This window comes from Strix aluco, chromosome 15 (genome assembly GCF_031877795.1).
Source record: "Strix aluco isolate bStrAlu1 chromosome 15, bStrAlu1.hap1, whole genome shotgun sequence".
Classification (NCBI taxonomy): domain Eukaryota; kingdom Metazoa; phylum Chordata; class Aves; order Strigiformes; family Strigidae; genus Strix; species Strix aluco.
In genome coordinates, this window is record NC_133945.1 from 4,161,279 (window position 1) to 4,177,025 (window position 15,747).

The 15,747-nt window shown below is 53.9% G+C and overlaps 2 protein-coding genes across 7 annotated transcripts in view; both read right to left on the reverse strand.

Annotated features, from left to right (window-relative positions):
* RAB40C (RAB40C, member RAS oncogene family) overlaps nucleotides 1-5,260 on the reverse strand; it is a 37,605-nt gene extending 32,345 nt beyond the window's left edge. Inside the window, exons 1-2 of the mRNA XM_074840533.1 lie at nucleotides 5,154-5,260; nucleotides 4,631-4,941 (exon numbers count right to left, since the gene is read on the reverse strand). Of these exons, the coding sequence (XP_074696634.1) occupies nucleotides 4,631-4,784 (154 nt within the window). The 5' untranslated portion in view covers nucleotides 4,785-4,941; nucleotides 5,154-5,260. The remainder of the gene's footprint in view (nucleotides 1-4,630; nucleotides 4,942-5,153) is intronic.
* Nucleotides 5,261-9,998: 4,738 nt separating this feature from the next.
* PIGQ (phosphatidylinositol glycan anchor biosynthesis class Q) overlaps nucleotides 9,999-15,747 on the reverse strand; it is a 38,487-nt gene continuing 32,738 nt past the window's right edge. For 5 of the 6 annotated variants that reach the window (XM_074840596.1, XM_074840597.1, XM_074840598.1 and 2 more), the window contains exon 11: nucleotides 9,999-14,035. In XM_074840596.1, coding sequence (XP_074696697.1) covers nucleotides 13,883-14,035 — 153 coding nt within the window. In that variant the 3' untranslated portion in view covers nucleotides 9,999-13,882. The remainder of the gene's footprint in view (nucleotides 14,036-15,747) is intronic. The other variant, XR_012625219.1, reaches the window with a different exon arrangement.

Consider the following 15,747-nt stretch of genomic DNA (forward strand, 5'->3'; position numbering starts at 1 on the left):
GTGCTGACAGGGAGGGTCCGGACCACCTCCAAGGGCTGAGCAGTGTCTTCAGCCGCTCTTCATAAATGTCACTTCTCCCTGCCCCCCCAGCCAGGGGAAAGGCATGAAGCCACACTGCCCCAGACCTTGCTCCTTGCACAGACACCGAGCCGCAGTGCGCTCACCACCCCTGCCCAAAAGCTGAATTCCTTGCACTTCTGCTACAGGGGAACTGCTCTTGGGAAAGATCCAGTTTTCATCTGAACCATAAAACCCCTCAGTAGCTATTGCAACTGAGCACTTAAGTTGTCTTTTTCCTAACGTTTCTTTGGGTCTTTGGAACGCAGTGGGTAACAGAGCACCTAAGGATGCTGCTCGAATAAAGGCGCTAAGCCCCAGCTAAGGGATGGGGTTGAAACAAGGCATCAGGGCTGGTCACAGCACCAACCCTGCAGCAGGGCAATGCTTTCATTTTAGCTTTCACACGCTCTTTGAAAGGAGATCAGAGCACAGACATAAAGCTTCATCCTCATCACTTTCTTAATACAAGCTGAGGACAGGGAAAAAAATAAAAATCCATCCCCCTTCCAATCAAAGCCATCTGCTCAGAAACACGCTCCACTCTTTCCCTAACACACGCTTCTCCTTTCCTATGGGAACAGCAGCAGGTGAGGGGGAAGGCTGCCGCAGAAAAAGCCCTCCATCACGTGAGGATGGAGCACATCACATTCATGTCTGCGTGGTGAGACCAGCCCCGGCCCTATTTCTGGTGCACACGGGGCACTGTCTCATACGGCAGCAATGGCACTCGTGCCTGCTGAGGGCTCCCGTGCCCAAGGAGTCCTCCCCTGACTCACCCGGTGTTGATGTAGCCCGAGCAGGGCTGGCTTCTCAAGCAAGCCAACAAACCAGCTCGGCAAGATCATTTCAGCACAAGCACATGAATAACTAGATATCTGAGAGTGGATGTATGACATAGTAGTGACAAGGCCACAGGTCCTTCAGGTGAGGAATAGCCTTGTCTTCCTTTTGCAGGACACGTACACCGCCCCTACTTTTACACGCAGCTCCACCACATCTCATTGTTCAAAACCACCCTGCAACCAGAGATATTTCTGCCCTGCTTCAGTATTTGGGGAAGGATAAGGACAGACCCCAAGTGGGCAATTTAAGCACTGAAACGACAAGTGATCTGTATAGTTGACCTGGAGCTGCAGGTAAGGCATGCCATGCCATGCCATGCCATGCAGCACAGGGTCCAGAACAGCCCTCCCGCTGTACCTCAGGAGAACGAACGAGTGCTGAGAGGAGAGGGCATCTGGGGAAAAGACAGGATTTTCAGTTCCTGGGTGAGGTGCTCCAGGTGTTAAGAGTAGCAATGGGGCTCTGAGAATGGCACTCTGCCTCCACCACTGCAGATCTGGGGAGTGGGGTGGGTGAAAGTTGGGAAGGAGAACAATGCTGGAAGTCCAGAAGAAAGAACCATAATGTTCTCCCAAAAGCCCACATTTTTGCCAAAATATTAGTAATATGGCTTAATTTAGGGCCTTTTGCAGCTGGCCAGGAGAACACAAAATCTAAGTCCAACTCAGTTACTAACCCTCCTGGAGTGGGAGGCGACAGTATCCAGTCACAGGACATAAAGAAACTCCCCGCTCTGCACAGGGAGTGCTGGGCCTGATGCTCCCGCAGACCAACGTACTCGGTAACTTCAGCATGAACCTACTAAGAAACACACAGGTGACAACTGGACCTCAAATTCCTCCTCAAAATGCTGTTTTTAATGTCACCAGAAGTTCTGTATCCAGTGCTCTTGCAGCTTGGGTGCAGCAATGGTCAGGGGCACCATTCGCCTCTTACCGCAAAGGCCAAGAGCATCCAGGGAGTAACAACCACCTGCACTTATATGGACCAGATTAATTTCTAACAGCGATTTAAAGGACATTGCTAAGGTCTTGCTATACACAATAGGAACCACAGTGTCTAATTTAAGACGTGCTTGATTCAGTGTGAGGTGCCAAGCTATATGGCTGTGTTGAGAAGCAATGCTTCTGCTTGGGGATCCTGACCAAGGACAGACAGAAGCAACTATGATGCTTTAAGAAAGACACAGCTCCTACTGTGTTCAAGGCTCTCAGATACTGGACGCAAGCAAGCAGAGGCTGCCCGCTGCTTACAGCTCACAAAAGCAATGCTGATAGAAAAAGGGCTTTCTCATCTCTTGGCTGCCCACTGTTCCAAGACCCAGGTGCCCAGAGAGAAGAGAGGAATCCCTCAAACCCTTTTCTAGAGGCCACGTGTACAGCAGAAGAGCAGCAGTAACACTACAGAGCTTCATTTACAGAGCGTCATTTTTAAAGGTACACCTTCCCAGAGCTGAAAGGACAATCCATTTCACACTGCATTTCAAAAACCCGTGTAAGAGCAGCAGACCTCAACAGGACAGAGAGCACAGGCATCACAGCTTTACCCCTCCCCACTGGAGGTTAGGGATCTGAGCTCGACATGAGATGTCCCAACCACAAGATCAACTAAAGCATACTGTATTTCACACCGATAACACCAAGTTCTGTTTTCTGGACAGATCAAACAAGTATTAGATGATACAATATTTGTTTCAAATTGGAACATGGGGTCTGGGAGAGGAGGAAGAGGATGCACTTACAAATAGAAGATTTACAAACAGAGCCTCTACATAACATTCCACTGTCACAGTTTTGGGACAGCATCAGGCACGTGGCAAAATGAAGGCCAGGCACTAGCTGTTCACAAAATTTAAGTGCCTTCACATCATGGGATGGTCTCCGTCAGGGCAGAGTGAAAGCATGCCAGTGGAGAAGCGTGCCCTGTCAGTATGCACACCCAGCTGCGCCAGAGACGGAGCGAGTTTGATTGCCAAGGCTGTCAGGAATATCAGCAGTATCAAATTCACTCAGATCTCAACGCTACTCCTCCTGATTATCCAAAAGGCGCATAGCTTCACAGAAGCAACAGAAGCAGAGGCTATCAGAGTGTGTATTACTGTGAAAAAACAGTATGTGACCTAATTCTCTAATTAGGAATGGGTCCAGTTGCCCACAGAAGACAGGGGAAGGTTCTGAAAATATTAGTTCACTGAGATTTCTTTTTCCAGAAGATAGATGGTGGTATTTTGTTCTTATAGTGAGTACAGAGACAACGCTTTTATAGCAATAGCCAAAGTCACCGTTCTTTGGGTTTTTTGTATATATCAAAGAACCTACCGCACACTCATTTTGCAATCATACTTATTACTCCTGCATTGCCTGCTTCAAACAGCGGTCAAAACCATTTCTATCAAAAGACAACCCCGACTTTAACAGTTCACTTAAAACAACAACTCCGTTACACTCTTCATCCTTTTCTGCTTAGTAAACACTAACCCCAAGGAGCAGCTCTACAGCTCCCAGATGAGACAGGTTCTTCAGAGACACAAACTCTCTTCAGGGAAGCTTAAAAGCGCCAAGCATCTCCTCGAAGGCAAACCACACCAGCTCATCCAGACACCCAGGGAGATGAATGATACCACAGCCTTCTAGTTCCAGAATTTGCTGCTCTCATTTCACAAGCAGCCTGACTTCTGAGTCACCACCTCTCCGTAAATCTCTGCGGAGCAGGTGCGCACTTGCATCAGCTCCTATGAAGCTGGTAGTAGCTCTGAGGACTAAGCACGCAGTTAGGAGCCAAGCCACGCCGCTCCTTTATACTCTAAATTCAGCCATCTTCAGCACAGAGCATCGAGAAGCACCCGATGCCCTCAGACTCCTGCTTACAGGCAAAACTAAGCACCACCTGCTCCAGCCCTGGGGTCGGCTGCAGTGATGATGCAGGGCATGAATGGGATCGCTTCTGTCGAGCCCCTGGGGACATTATTTTTGCACGGAGGCTGGGGGGAAGGATGACAGATTGAAAACCACCCCAGGACTTGCACCCTGCCAGGTCATGTTACGCTTTAACTGCAGCGAGGGGACGCAGGAAATAGCACAGCGCCACTCCTTGGCTCTTAATTATGGTCTTGTGACACTGTAGTTAATGGTCTGTCATGGGCTCCATTAGAAACCTTGATGTTTGCAGGAGGCGGACCAAGCTGCGCTCACAGTAGCCAGCTACCAAGTGAGAGCAGCTCTGGCCTGGAAATAAGGCTCCTGCTCTGGCGTTACAGACCCTGCTACCTCTGGCTGCAGCCCGGTCCTGGCGTTAACCCCGGCTGCGGCCACGGGAAAGCAGCTCGGCTCCTGGAGCAGGAGCAGGGCGCCAAGCAGAGCTCTGCTTGGGAAGGGTCCAGCCGCGCTGCGGGATTTGCGCATCCAGGGGATTGATTACATCAGACACCGACCCCTCTGACGTCTCTCTGGCTAAATTCTCCTGCAGATCTTTACGATTTTAAGCAACAACCGTGGCCTTGCCGCTGCCAGTCACGCAACCCCTGATAAACCACACTATGCTTCCAGTTCATGGAAAAAAAACAAAGAAAAAAGCAAACCAACCCCTCCCTCCGCAGCGCCGGCCTCCTCACGGGCAGGGACCCCTCGCACGGGTCCCTGCTGCTGCCCGGTGCGGAGGGGCCAGTGCTGCGGCTCGGGCTCCCCCTGCGCGGCCGCGGGCCGGCCGCTGCCCCCCGGCCCCCCCTTACCGTTGCTGTAGGCGTAGGGGGACTCGGAGGCGCCGTCCTGCAGGCTCTCCAGGATCTCTCCCTTCCCCACGTCGCTGTCCCCCACCAGCAGGAACTTGAGGAGGTAATCGTAGCTCTTCACCGGGCTGCCCTGGGTTCCCATCCTCCCTCTCATCGGCGAGGAGGCCCGATCCGCATCCTCCGCCGCCCGCCGGCCTGAGGGGGGGCTCCGGCCCCGCTCCGGGGACACCACCGGGCCTCTCCCCCCGCCGCAGCTCACAGCCGGCCCACCGCCTCGCCTCGCATCTTCCGCCGAGGGACGCGCTGGGGACCTGCGGCGGGAGGAGGAGAAGGAGGAGGAGGAGGAGGAGGATGGGGGAGGCAGCCCGGCCCCGCCGGCTCCTCAGCGCCCCCCGCCGCTGACAAAGCCCCCGCGCCCGCCCGCACAATGCGCCGCCGCCCCGCCAGGCCCCGCCGCCCCAACCCGCCCCGCCGGGCCCCAGCGCCGGGCCGGGCCGCCCCGCACACCCACCCGCACACCCACCTCACCGCCGGGGCGCCCGGGGCCGGGCCGGGCCGCGCAGCCGCCACCACGGCCGCAGCCTCCGCCTGCCGCCGCCGCGCAGCGCCCGCCCGGGCCGAGGGAGAGGCGGCGGCAGGGCCCGCCCCGCACCCGGGCACCGCCGCTCCCATAGGCTCAGCGACGCGCCCGTCAAAGCCGGCCCCGCCCCGGCGCTCCCGTCCGGGCCCTGGAGGGGCGGGGCTGAGGGGCGGGGCCGGCTGCGGGACGGGCGGGGCAAGATGGAGACTACAGGTCCCGGCGTGCCTTGCGGGGGGCGGCCGCTGCCGCGCGGGGCGCGCCGGCGCAGAGCATGATGGGACAGCGAGTCTGGAGGGGGGGCGCGACGGGGCCCGGCGTGGGGCAGGCCGGAGTATGGGGGGCATCCAGGTGTGTGGGGGGCATCCAGGTGTAGGGCGGGACATCCAGGTGTGGGCCGGGCATCCCGGTGTGTGGGGGGCATCCCGGATTGGCGGGTATCCAGGTCAGTGGACATACAGGTGGGGGGACATCCATTTATGGGGGTCATCCAGGTGTGGGGCAGGCATGCAGGGACGTGGGGGGAGGAGGGACTCAGGTACTGGGGGGCGTCCAGCTATGGGGGGGCAGCCAGGTGTGGGTTAGGGGGGTGGGAGGCGCATGCACCCCCTTGCCGGCTCTGGGGAGGGCTGATGGGCAGCCAGCACCCTGCCAGGGCTGAGGCCGGAGGGGTGACACCCAGTGTGTCCCCAGGGGATGGTGACGGCCATGGGGCCACGAAGGGCTGCGGCACCAACACTCACCCCAGCGGCACCTCCGCGGGCCCGGGCAGCCTCCACCGGACACCCTCGGTATCGCCCTGGCAGTGGCCTCCGGGAGGTCCCGGCTCCACGAGGCGCCACTCCCGGGCCCGATCCCGCTGGAGCCCCATGGGAATGTGCCAGTGCCCGGCTGGGCGAGGGTCCCCTCCCTGCCGGCATCGCTGACAAATCCTGTGCCGAACAAAGCATCCTGCCTAATCTTTTTAGAGCCCGGCAGCCCACTAATTAGGTTCCCAACCTGGCTGCCTCCAGTTAGCCCCATTTAAAACGATATGTGTCCTCCCCATCCCAGCCAGCACTGGCGATGCTCATCAGCACGCAGGGATGCTGCGGCTCCTCCGGCTCCTTCCCAGCGGCTGCGAGTGCCCGAGAGCTCCGGAGAGGTCTGATGAGTGCGGCAGAATCTACAGCGTTAAGGCAGATTAAGATTTGGGCTCAGCCCTGTGGATGTGCTGGAGGAGCGGGAGGTGGGTTGGGGTCAGCGTGTTTGGCCGGGAGCATCGGGCTGGGGGCTCCTGTCTCTGCTGCAGCTTTATGGGGTGCCAGGAGCCTCTTCCCACCTACACGTGTGCCCACGCCTGCACACAGGCACCCTGCTCCCCCCTCCCCGCCCAAGGGGTTTAGCTCCAGGGGAGGGGTCCATGGACCCCACCTCACCCAGGCTGGTGTCACTCATGGATGGAGAGGGGGAGGGGGGGAGAGGGGATGGGTGGAGGGGGGGATGCTTTTCCCCTTGACCTCACTGCCAAACTGCCCTGGATGTGGCTCCCCTGGGGCAGAGGAGGTCCCACAGGAGGACTGGAGATGGTTGTGTCCCACCACGGGGTGGTGGGTCCCTCCTAGCATCACCGGGGCACTGCTACGGCACGAGCCTCTGCTCTGCAGAAAACAGCTTTTTGCCGTAAGTGAAAATCGGTGGCACCGCAGGTCCCAGGGCAGGGACGCACCTGGGATGTGCAGGGACCCCACAGATGCTGGCAAACGGTTCAGCTCCATCGTGATGGGCCAGCACAGGGTGAAAGCGGTGATGGGGGCACAGGATGGCACCCACCACCCAGCCCCACCACGCTCCAGCACTCCTGACCTTTGTTCCTCTTCCAGCTTTCAGACTGCAGCCCCCAGCCCCAGGCACAGTGGTCCCACCTCCCTCTGCCCAGCCTCCTCTCTGCTCCTGTCCCAGTTTTGAATCCCCTCCCGCCTGCCTCGTGCTGGGAGGACCCCAGCATCCATCGCATCCTTCCCTGCTACAAAGATACACCAGTGCAGTCCTGGTGCCCTGGGTCCCTCTGCTCCTCCTGCTTTGCCCCCCTGATCCCCTGCCCTTCTGTCTCCCCCGTTTCTATGAGCCTGAGAGCCCAATCCTGTGTGAGACCCCCCAGCCTTTGTGCAACCGGTGCTGCAGCTCGTCAGCGCAGGATCAGGGCTCTTGCCTTGCCCAGTGGCATGAAAGCCCGTGGCTCTTGGCTCGGCGGGGCTGATGGCAGCCCTCCCTTGGGCTAGTGAGTCAGCTCCTCTGCTCTGCTTTCCTCCAGCCTCCACTCCTCCTCTTCCTCCTGCTCTGCTCCCTGCCCTGCGCTCCTCAAGTTGCAGCAGCAGCAAGACTTCTTGCTTTTATAAAATATTAATTGCTGCCCAAACCTGTCTTTTACTGCATGGCTGATTCACCTTCCTCCCTTGGGGACTGCTCTGCCATCAAGCAAAGGGCCAGGACAGCTGCGGCCATGGGCGTGTGGTTATCCATCACTGACTCCTCTGCCAAAAATCCCCCAAAAGTGGGACTGGCAAAGGGGAATCTGTAAAATGGGCTGAAGTGGGGTGGACCAAAACCAGGTAAATGGCAGCTGGCAAAGCCCAAGCAGCTCCACCACACTGGCCGGGCAGCCAAGGGGATTTTCCACCCTCGGAGGTGACGGACTGGCAATGCGCAGTGCTGGGGACCAGGCGGTGATGAACGCATCAGTCCTCAGCCAGCTGAGACACAAGCTCTCGGCACTGAGATGCCTCATCTGAGCACCCCACGGGGCAGCAGGACCCCCCTGGCCTGCGGCTCTGGGGACAAGGGACCCCCCTGCGCTCTGGCGAGCTGCGTGCATCACCTCTGCCCCTCGGGCACGGTGCCCTCTGACCCTGCCCAGCCTGGGGAAAGGCAGATGGTAGAGCTCTTCCCTCCATGCTCATAGCGGGAGGGGAGATGGCAGAGCTCTGGGGTGAGGGGCTGCCCCCTGCCTGGTCCCAGCCTGGCTCCCTCTCCTCTCCTGAGGCCTGAGGGCTTGAGCTCAATTTGCTGCCTTGGAGCCAAGCGGTGTAAACTCTTTTGGGGGGGCTTGTTTTGATGAGGGGTTTGCATCTCCACAGGGAGAGGGTATCCTCCCGCTCAGCGCTGCTCAGTTTGGCTTGTCTGCATGGCAGGGGCCAAACACAGCCCCCCTCTGTCTCCCCACCCCTGCCTCCCAAACAGCCGAGCTCATCCGGCCTCTGCAAAAGCAAAATGAAATAGCAGATAAAAGCAAAATGAAATAGCAGATGTCCTGCTGACTCTATCTGGAGCTGCTGCCGCCCCAGCCGCTGTCGATGGCATTCCCTGGGGAGCAGGGGGGCTCAGAGGGTAAAGCCTGCGGAGGGTAAAGCCTGCAGAAAAACTCTTGCCCCAGGGCACAGCCCTGGATGGTGGAGCAGGGGAAGTGGACAGGGGAGATTTGTGTGTGCCCGCGTTCCCCGGGAGGGGAGAAAAGCCATTCCTGTCATTTCTGTCCACCAGTCCATTGTATCCAAAGTGGCAGGGAGTTGGCAGGAGGAGGATGATGGGCAGGAATCTCAATTTTGTTTCTCTTTTCTTAGCCTCTGGTTCTCAGTCCTGCCACTCCTCCAGGGCCAACCCCAGAGCCCTGGTTTATGACTCATTCAAGTGATTTCTCACCTCCTTGGTGGGATGGTGGAAACCAAACTAGAGCCCAGAGCAACGGGAATCATTGAGAGGAGTAGCATGGAGAAGGCAGTGGGGTTGTTTCAGGAGCTGATGGCAGGACACTGCAGGAAGCAGCAGCCTCAGTGTGAGGCAGATGTAGGGGGGTGATCCTGGCAGAGGCTTGCTGGGGCGTGGGGACATTGTCACGGCCGTGCATCCAGCTGGCTGTGCTTGACACTCAGCTGGCCTGGAGCAACACCGCTTCACCGCCGCGCTCCCGCAGCACGGCACACGGCAGCTGCGAGGGAGCCCGGATGCCAGCCTGAGCGCCTGGGGAAGCTGGTCCTTCTCAATCTGCTGACTGCTGAGGAACAGCCCTCCAGGTCTCTGCCGGCGACAGGGCTCCAGCTGTGGTCACACATGGGCTCTGCATGGCCTCAGACAGCCACCAGCAAGCAGTGGTGCTCTGGGCCTGCTCGAACAGTCCATGCTGCAGAAGGCAGGTGGACTGTGTGCCGCTAGCTGGGCAAGAGGCAGCTGGGTGCAAACTGCTGAGGAAGAGGAATAAAAAGGAGAAGGAAAAAGGAAGGGAAGGGAATGAGGATGAATTCAAGGGTGTAATGGCTCTGATGTGAGGAGCGGCCACAAGGCACCCATCATTCCCAGGCACAGCCTGTGCTCCTGCTCAGACTGCACAGCGTAAGTGCTGCAGAGGCTTGTCCCCTCCATCCTGCCCCTCACGCTGAACAGCAACATCGCATGGGCAGGCTCACAGAAAGCAAAGGAGCCCCTCACTGAATCACAGGAAAAAACCAAGCTGGAGAAGCATCACCTCAACTGCCTCCCAGGCCTGAGGCAGGATCCGCCAGATCAGCGCTCCTCCATGCAAGGGCTTCATGGTCTGGCCTTAGCAGAACACTCTCAGCTGGACAAGTGGTGAAACACCTTCTGTGTGTGGAGAGCAGAGGTCAAGTAACCGCCCGGCCAGGCCTCAGGACCAGGATGAGCCGCCTGCTCGGCCAAGCCGAGCCTTCAGCAGCCGCCCTGCCCAGTCCCCGTGGCGGTGGCAGACACTGCTGAGGCAGCCACACAGGTGCAAGATAAACAAGAGTTGGAAAAGCTCTATTTTCCTCCTGAGCTCTTTATTCTAGTGTAATCAAAATCCATTTAAGTTCTGATTAGAAGGTTTAATTAACCAAAAAATCCACACCTGTCAGCAGAACAAAGATCTCCATCCCTAAACTCTCAAACACAAGGCCCTGCAAGTGGTACATGCAGAGCCTCTCTGGTCTCAGCTGCGCGTGGACCTGCCACACCAGCCCCGCTCGCATCGCCATTGCTCTGTCAGCACTTCTCTCCGCACAAACCATACCGCGATGAGCATGGAGCAAGTCTGCTTTTACACTCCTGGGAGTGTAAGTCAACATATGGATTATACACACGTGCAACACTCTTTCTGTGGGCCCGATGGTATATTCACACATGCCAGCAGAAAAAGGCACAGTCCAGCATCAGGGAAAACTCCCAAAACCATAACCAGGGCCTTCAGTACAGTGTAATTACTGAGATTTTCTTCCAGCATCGTCACATGCTATTCTGGTTAGGAAAGGAAAGTATTTCTCAAAGGCAGAATTTCTATCTAGGATGGAGCTTTGTATGCAGTGAATCATGTTTTCCTTCACAAAAAACATGCCTATGTAAAGAGGCACATCGAGTGTTGTGCCAGCACTGGGAACCATAAGGTGGAAGAAATAATAATAAGGAAACGCAGTATTAAAAAAAGTCTGCAAGATTACAGTCTTTGAATGATGGTTGGCAAAGACTGCTTGTTGCCTGCTATAAGGGGTGTGTGGTAGGAATCAGAGAAGATTTGAAATCTTTAACTACTTCTCATCCAAGGACTGATATGGATAATATGGATCTGAGGATAAATTAGAGCCATAAACTTACCAGCAGTCTCTTCCCTGAGGAAATGCCAGTGCTAGGCCTGTCTGTGCTGCTGTGGAAGATGATGCTGATCCCAACTTCTAATTAGAGAGATGACATAAGGTCAAATGTTCCTGAGCAGGATGTCTGCTAAGTTGTAATGTCTCTGCGCAGAATCGGAAAAGGGTGGGGGAAGACTATTTCACAGCAGTGACTGGAAAGGAAGAGGAGAGACATGGCAAATATCCAGCAGAAGAAACTCACAGGCTCAGATACCATCAGGGACAAGGAGAATGACGACTATGAGAAACAGCAAGAAACCTCAGGCACCACTTGTGTGTGACACAGGAGAACTGCACCCACAAGGGGCTGTCACTTCTCAGCTGGGCTACTCAAGGTCCTCTGTGTCAAAGAAGATTCAGGCTCTTGGGTCGGAGGAAGAGCTTTTTCTCAGTTTGATATTTCACTCAGCCCTGGAGTCAGTATCAGCCTTTGGTAAACAGACGTTCCAACACTGGAACATCTAATATCTTTGGCAGGTTCCCAATAGGAAGGACACATTTGCTGGTTTTCATGTCTCTGTCTTGTCTCTGGGGCTTTCAGGTCACTTGATCCCAAAGGACAGCCACAATTAGGACTGTTGTGAGCTGTCTGGTCTCATGGAAAGATTTTAAAAGCTAGGATATTAGGAACATTATTTTCACAAGATCAGAAATAATAAAGTTTCTCATAGCAGTGAGTAAACCAAACTATGCAGGCGTGGGAGGAAGCAGGGGGAATATCATTTAGTAGCTCCAGTGGAAACATGAGAGGGAGGTAAAGTGTAAATCTGCTCCGCTGAGTGCCAGGTAAGGATGGGTCTCCAAGACTCTGACTTAAGCTGAAGTGAGAAACATTACTCAGACCATTCATCCACTAAATGGATCACAACCTGGAGTTATTCACACCTGGAGAGAAATACCTGGGCATTGATATTGCAAGAGAAGAAGTTACTGTATTTGTACATGAGTTTTAAGCACTGATCATTAAAGAACAAAGGTCTCTCCAGTTTCTGCAGCCAGTGATGTCCCACCCAGAGCCTGCAGCGGCAGACGGTGGTGGAGGGCTTTTGCCACGCTGGCTTTCTTCAATGATGTGCCCTTCTTCCCTGGATCAAGGTAATAGGGCATCCTCTTTGGGTGGCAGTGCCCATGTAATACTGCCTCCCTTCATGACGTCCTTAAGAAAACTGTAAGACCTTGGCACTCCCTGTGTTTGCCTGCTAAGGAACATCTGGACCAAGCACCTGCCTACAGAGCTTCATTTTCTCCTGATCAAGCTATGACTGAAGAGGCAGTGGCTGCACCATGAGAGGCTTTTGAGCAGTTACAGACAAACCAAATATACCTGGCCAGGGATGTCTTAAAGCAGCAGGTCCATAAGCCCTTCTCTTCTGTGACAGCTTCAAGTACATGGATGAGACATGGGGCTGGAGTCGGAAACTCTTACCCTGCCAGGGGAAGGGCTGACTGAAGGCTACTAAAGCCCAGGGCACCTTGGCTCCACCTGCTCCCACTGCAATACACAGGCAGCCCTGTTGAGAAGAGCTGAGCACTGCAGCCATAACACATCCTCCTCTTCTTCCTCCATCCTTGCTTCCTTGGACAGACAGAGGAAAAGGTCAGGATCCAGAGCTCTCACCTACCAGTTAACACAGTCACTTCGGGCACTCAGAGTGGCAGCAGGGTACAGCGATACTACATCGTTGTTTCAGCTGGGGCGAGAGGAGCTGGCAGACCTGGAGAAAGCGTACTTTTGGGTAATGATTGTATGTAAATATCTACATTTACAAAGTACCCGGTGGGACATCACACTCTTGTGCACAGAGGCACTCTCCCAAGAGAGGGAATAGAAGGCTCACATCAAAATGAGCACACCATCCAACTGGGACACTGAAAAGCCAAGCACTGCTGCACTGTGGAGGCAGTATCCAAAGCAGGAAAACTCTCCCAAGAGAAATGGGTCTATAGTTTCAGGGAAAGAAGTGGCTTTAAATGCCTCATATCCAAGATAGCTTCGAAAGCTCCTTGACTATCAGAAAGTGCAAAAGATGAGGCACTACATGGTGAGGCTCTCACCTGGGCCCTGAGAAACAGGGGGGACACAGTGCACGCTTCCCTGAGCTGGCTGAGCTGTGTAACAAGCTGGGCTGCTGCAGTCCTCTGGCAGACACACCAGCCAGAGCTGGACTCAGCAAAGCTGCGTTTGCCTTACACTGCGACTAAGCGAAGAAGCCCTGAGCCTTGGCAGAGCCCCGAGCTCTCAGCTACCATGGCTCGCTGCCACGTAAACCTGAGCAGTCTGGGGTCTGAGGCTGTGTGCTCTGCTCTTCCGTTCTGGTGTCAGCTCAGGGCTCAGCTCTCCCCAAAACACTATTTGCTTTTGAAAAAATGTAGATGAGATCATATAGGCACAAACATACAGCAGTCTGTGTTTCTGGGCCTCCAGCCCCGCTGTTTCTATGCTTAGCACCGCCTGGTGCTGCAGTGGGGGTGAATCCAAGCCAACCCAAAAGGAAAAGAATCAACATCCCATGAACCCAGATAACCCTGCTGTAGAGTTTTCAGTGTACGGCTCTACAAGCTGATCCTCCATGTTGGTTTTGATCAGTTGGCTTGAAGGCTGAAGCATAAAAGGTCCAAAATACCCTTTGGCAGAATGCACCTCAGCATTGTGGCTTTGAATGACCCGAAGGGCTATTTTAATATGGCCCTCTGAGCTTACATGGAAGGAACATCATCAAACCATTCAGGAGGTACTTCCTTGATCACACTAAATGTTGGTTTCATGAGGCACTGATGGGTTTAACCTTTTGCTTCAAAAATAATCATTAGCATATTACACAAACACAGTGTACAGGAAGAGGAAAGTTGAAAAATAATGTTTAAAAATACTTGCCTTTAAAAATGCAGCCCCTCCCATGTTACCAAAATCTAATTAATTAAAGGGATCTAGCAGCTGCTGGCTCCGAGATGCCTTTGGTCCAAAAGCATTAGGATTCAATATGTTTTTCTGACCAAGTTTCTCAAGCTCTTTTGCTGTCTTTAGTCCTGCTTCTCTCCTTTGTGTTTCCAAGGATATATTAGCTCTCCAAGGAACAGCTTCTTGCAGAGAGATGTCCAGGTATCCTTAGGGTAACAGCTGTAGGTTGGCAGCCTGTATGTCTGTACCACACTGCCGTAGGATAGAGGGTTGATCTATGAGGAGAAGAGAGAGGGATAGCAGCAATGAAAATGTTGCAGTAAGAAACACAGGCAGCCGAGGAGGGCAAGTCCAACTTTTGCATAGCACTGGTCTCTCTTAAAACATCAGTACTGGTACTCACAAAGCATAAGAATCCCTCTTTGGCTAACTAAAGCTGTTTAGTCTTCTACAACATCCTGAAACATTAACAAATCAAGCTTGGCAAGGAGTGTTATTAGAATCATTTCCAAGCAGAGAAGCAGATGCAAGCACCAGCAGGATTTGAGTGATGCTCATTACACAAGGGTGTGGGGCTGTCGCCTTGTTGCGTTAGGAGGTTGCAGAGGCTGAAGAGATGGGGGCCTCCCACCACAGACAGCAATACTCCATTGGGGGTGCAACTCCTCTATAATGTGCCAGTTAGGCCACATCTTTTATGGGCCTACTGCTTTAATGTGCTAAGCCCTCAGCCCACAGCTGTGCTTTAAGCTAAACCTGGTATCACCTGATACCCACCCAGTGGAATCTCCTAGCAGAACAGGATGCATACCACACAGTGGCACGCAGGGCTGCTCATTACCATTTTAAATTAAGTCTCCTTGGCTGAGTTCATCTTTTTTAATTAGATTTCAATCACCATGTCAAGAATGACCGCGTCTGGAGTCTCTGCCTACAAAAGCTCATGGTCTCTGATTATGATCACAAAGTTGCTATGCTGACCTTTTGGAAGATGGGGGAGGCAGACAGACGTGTTAGCTGGAAAAAGGGTGACAGAAGCACATTAGACCTTGGAAAAATCTCATTTCAGTGAAGCACTTCAGGGTAGAGAGACAGGTGAAGTCCAGAGGACTGACCCAGTCTGGCTGAGATCTGTTGCATGAAAAGGATGCACGGCAATAGTTTCCAAAAGACTAAACAGATTATATAGAAATGGTGGATCTCAGAAAACAGACCATGAGAGATGCCAAGGTGAGGAGACTTACAGAGCTAGAGGAAGCTTGGACAGTGGGGAGAAATGGAAGGACATCCTCCTCCAGCGAAAGGGTCCAGCTATGCTGGAACCAACCAAGCAGCTGCGTGAAAGGAGACTATAATTCACAGCAGAAAATCCAGCCACAAAAAGGAAAGACACAGCAAAAACCACACAGACAGTCACTACTTCATCAAAAGCTGAATATTTCTTTTGTCCAGTGAGGAGCAACCAGTTTTCTGGGAGTCTGCCTGTACCTCTCTCTGGTGCTCATGGAGAGGGGGAGGATGAACTCACAGTGCCTACAAAGATGGAGCTCTGGGAAAGGGTGATTAAGCAAAGAGTTCATTAGAATTAATCCTGGAGACCTTTGTCAAATTAGTTTCAAAGTACAACATTGTTGAAGCAGAAGGAGAAAATGCCCATACACAGAAGCATCCCTATGAAATATAAGAAAAAGGCCAGGGCAGCAGCTCGCACAGGCGTGGTCCAGCTGTGGGACACCGACTCATTAGCAGATATTAAATGGGTCCCAAACAGATTCACAGCAATCTAGTTCTGAATGCAACCAAAGTGAATATTTGTACCTGAAACGGAAGAGCAGAGCTCATACCACCTGAGGTATGTCTAACCCAAACTCATGCAGCTCATATTTCAAACACATTCTACAGCCTAAAGGCCAAGGATCAACCACAGCATTTATGGGACATTCTGCATAACTATAACCAACCTCATCACGCTGCGGTCATAGGCAGC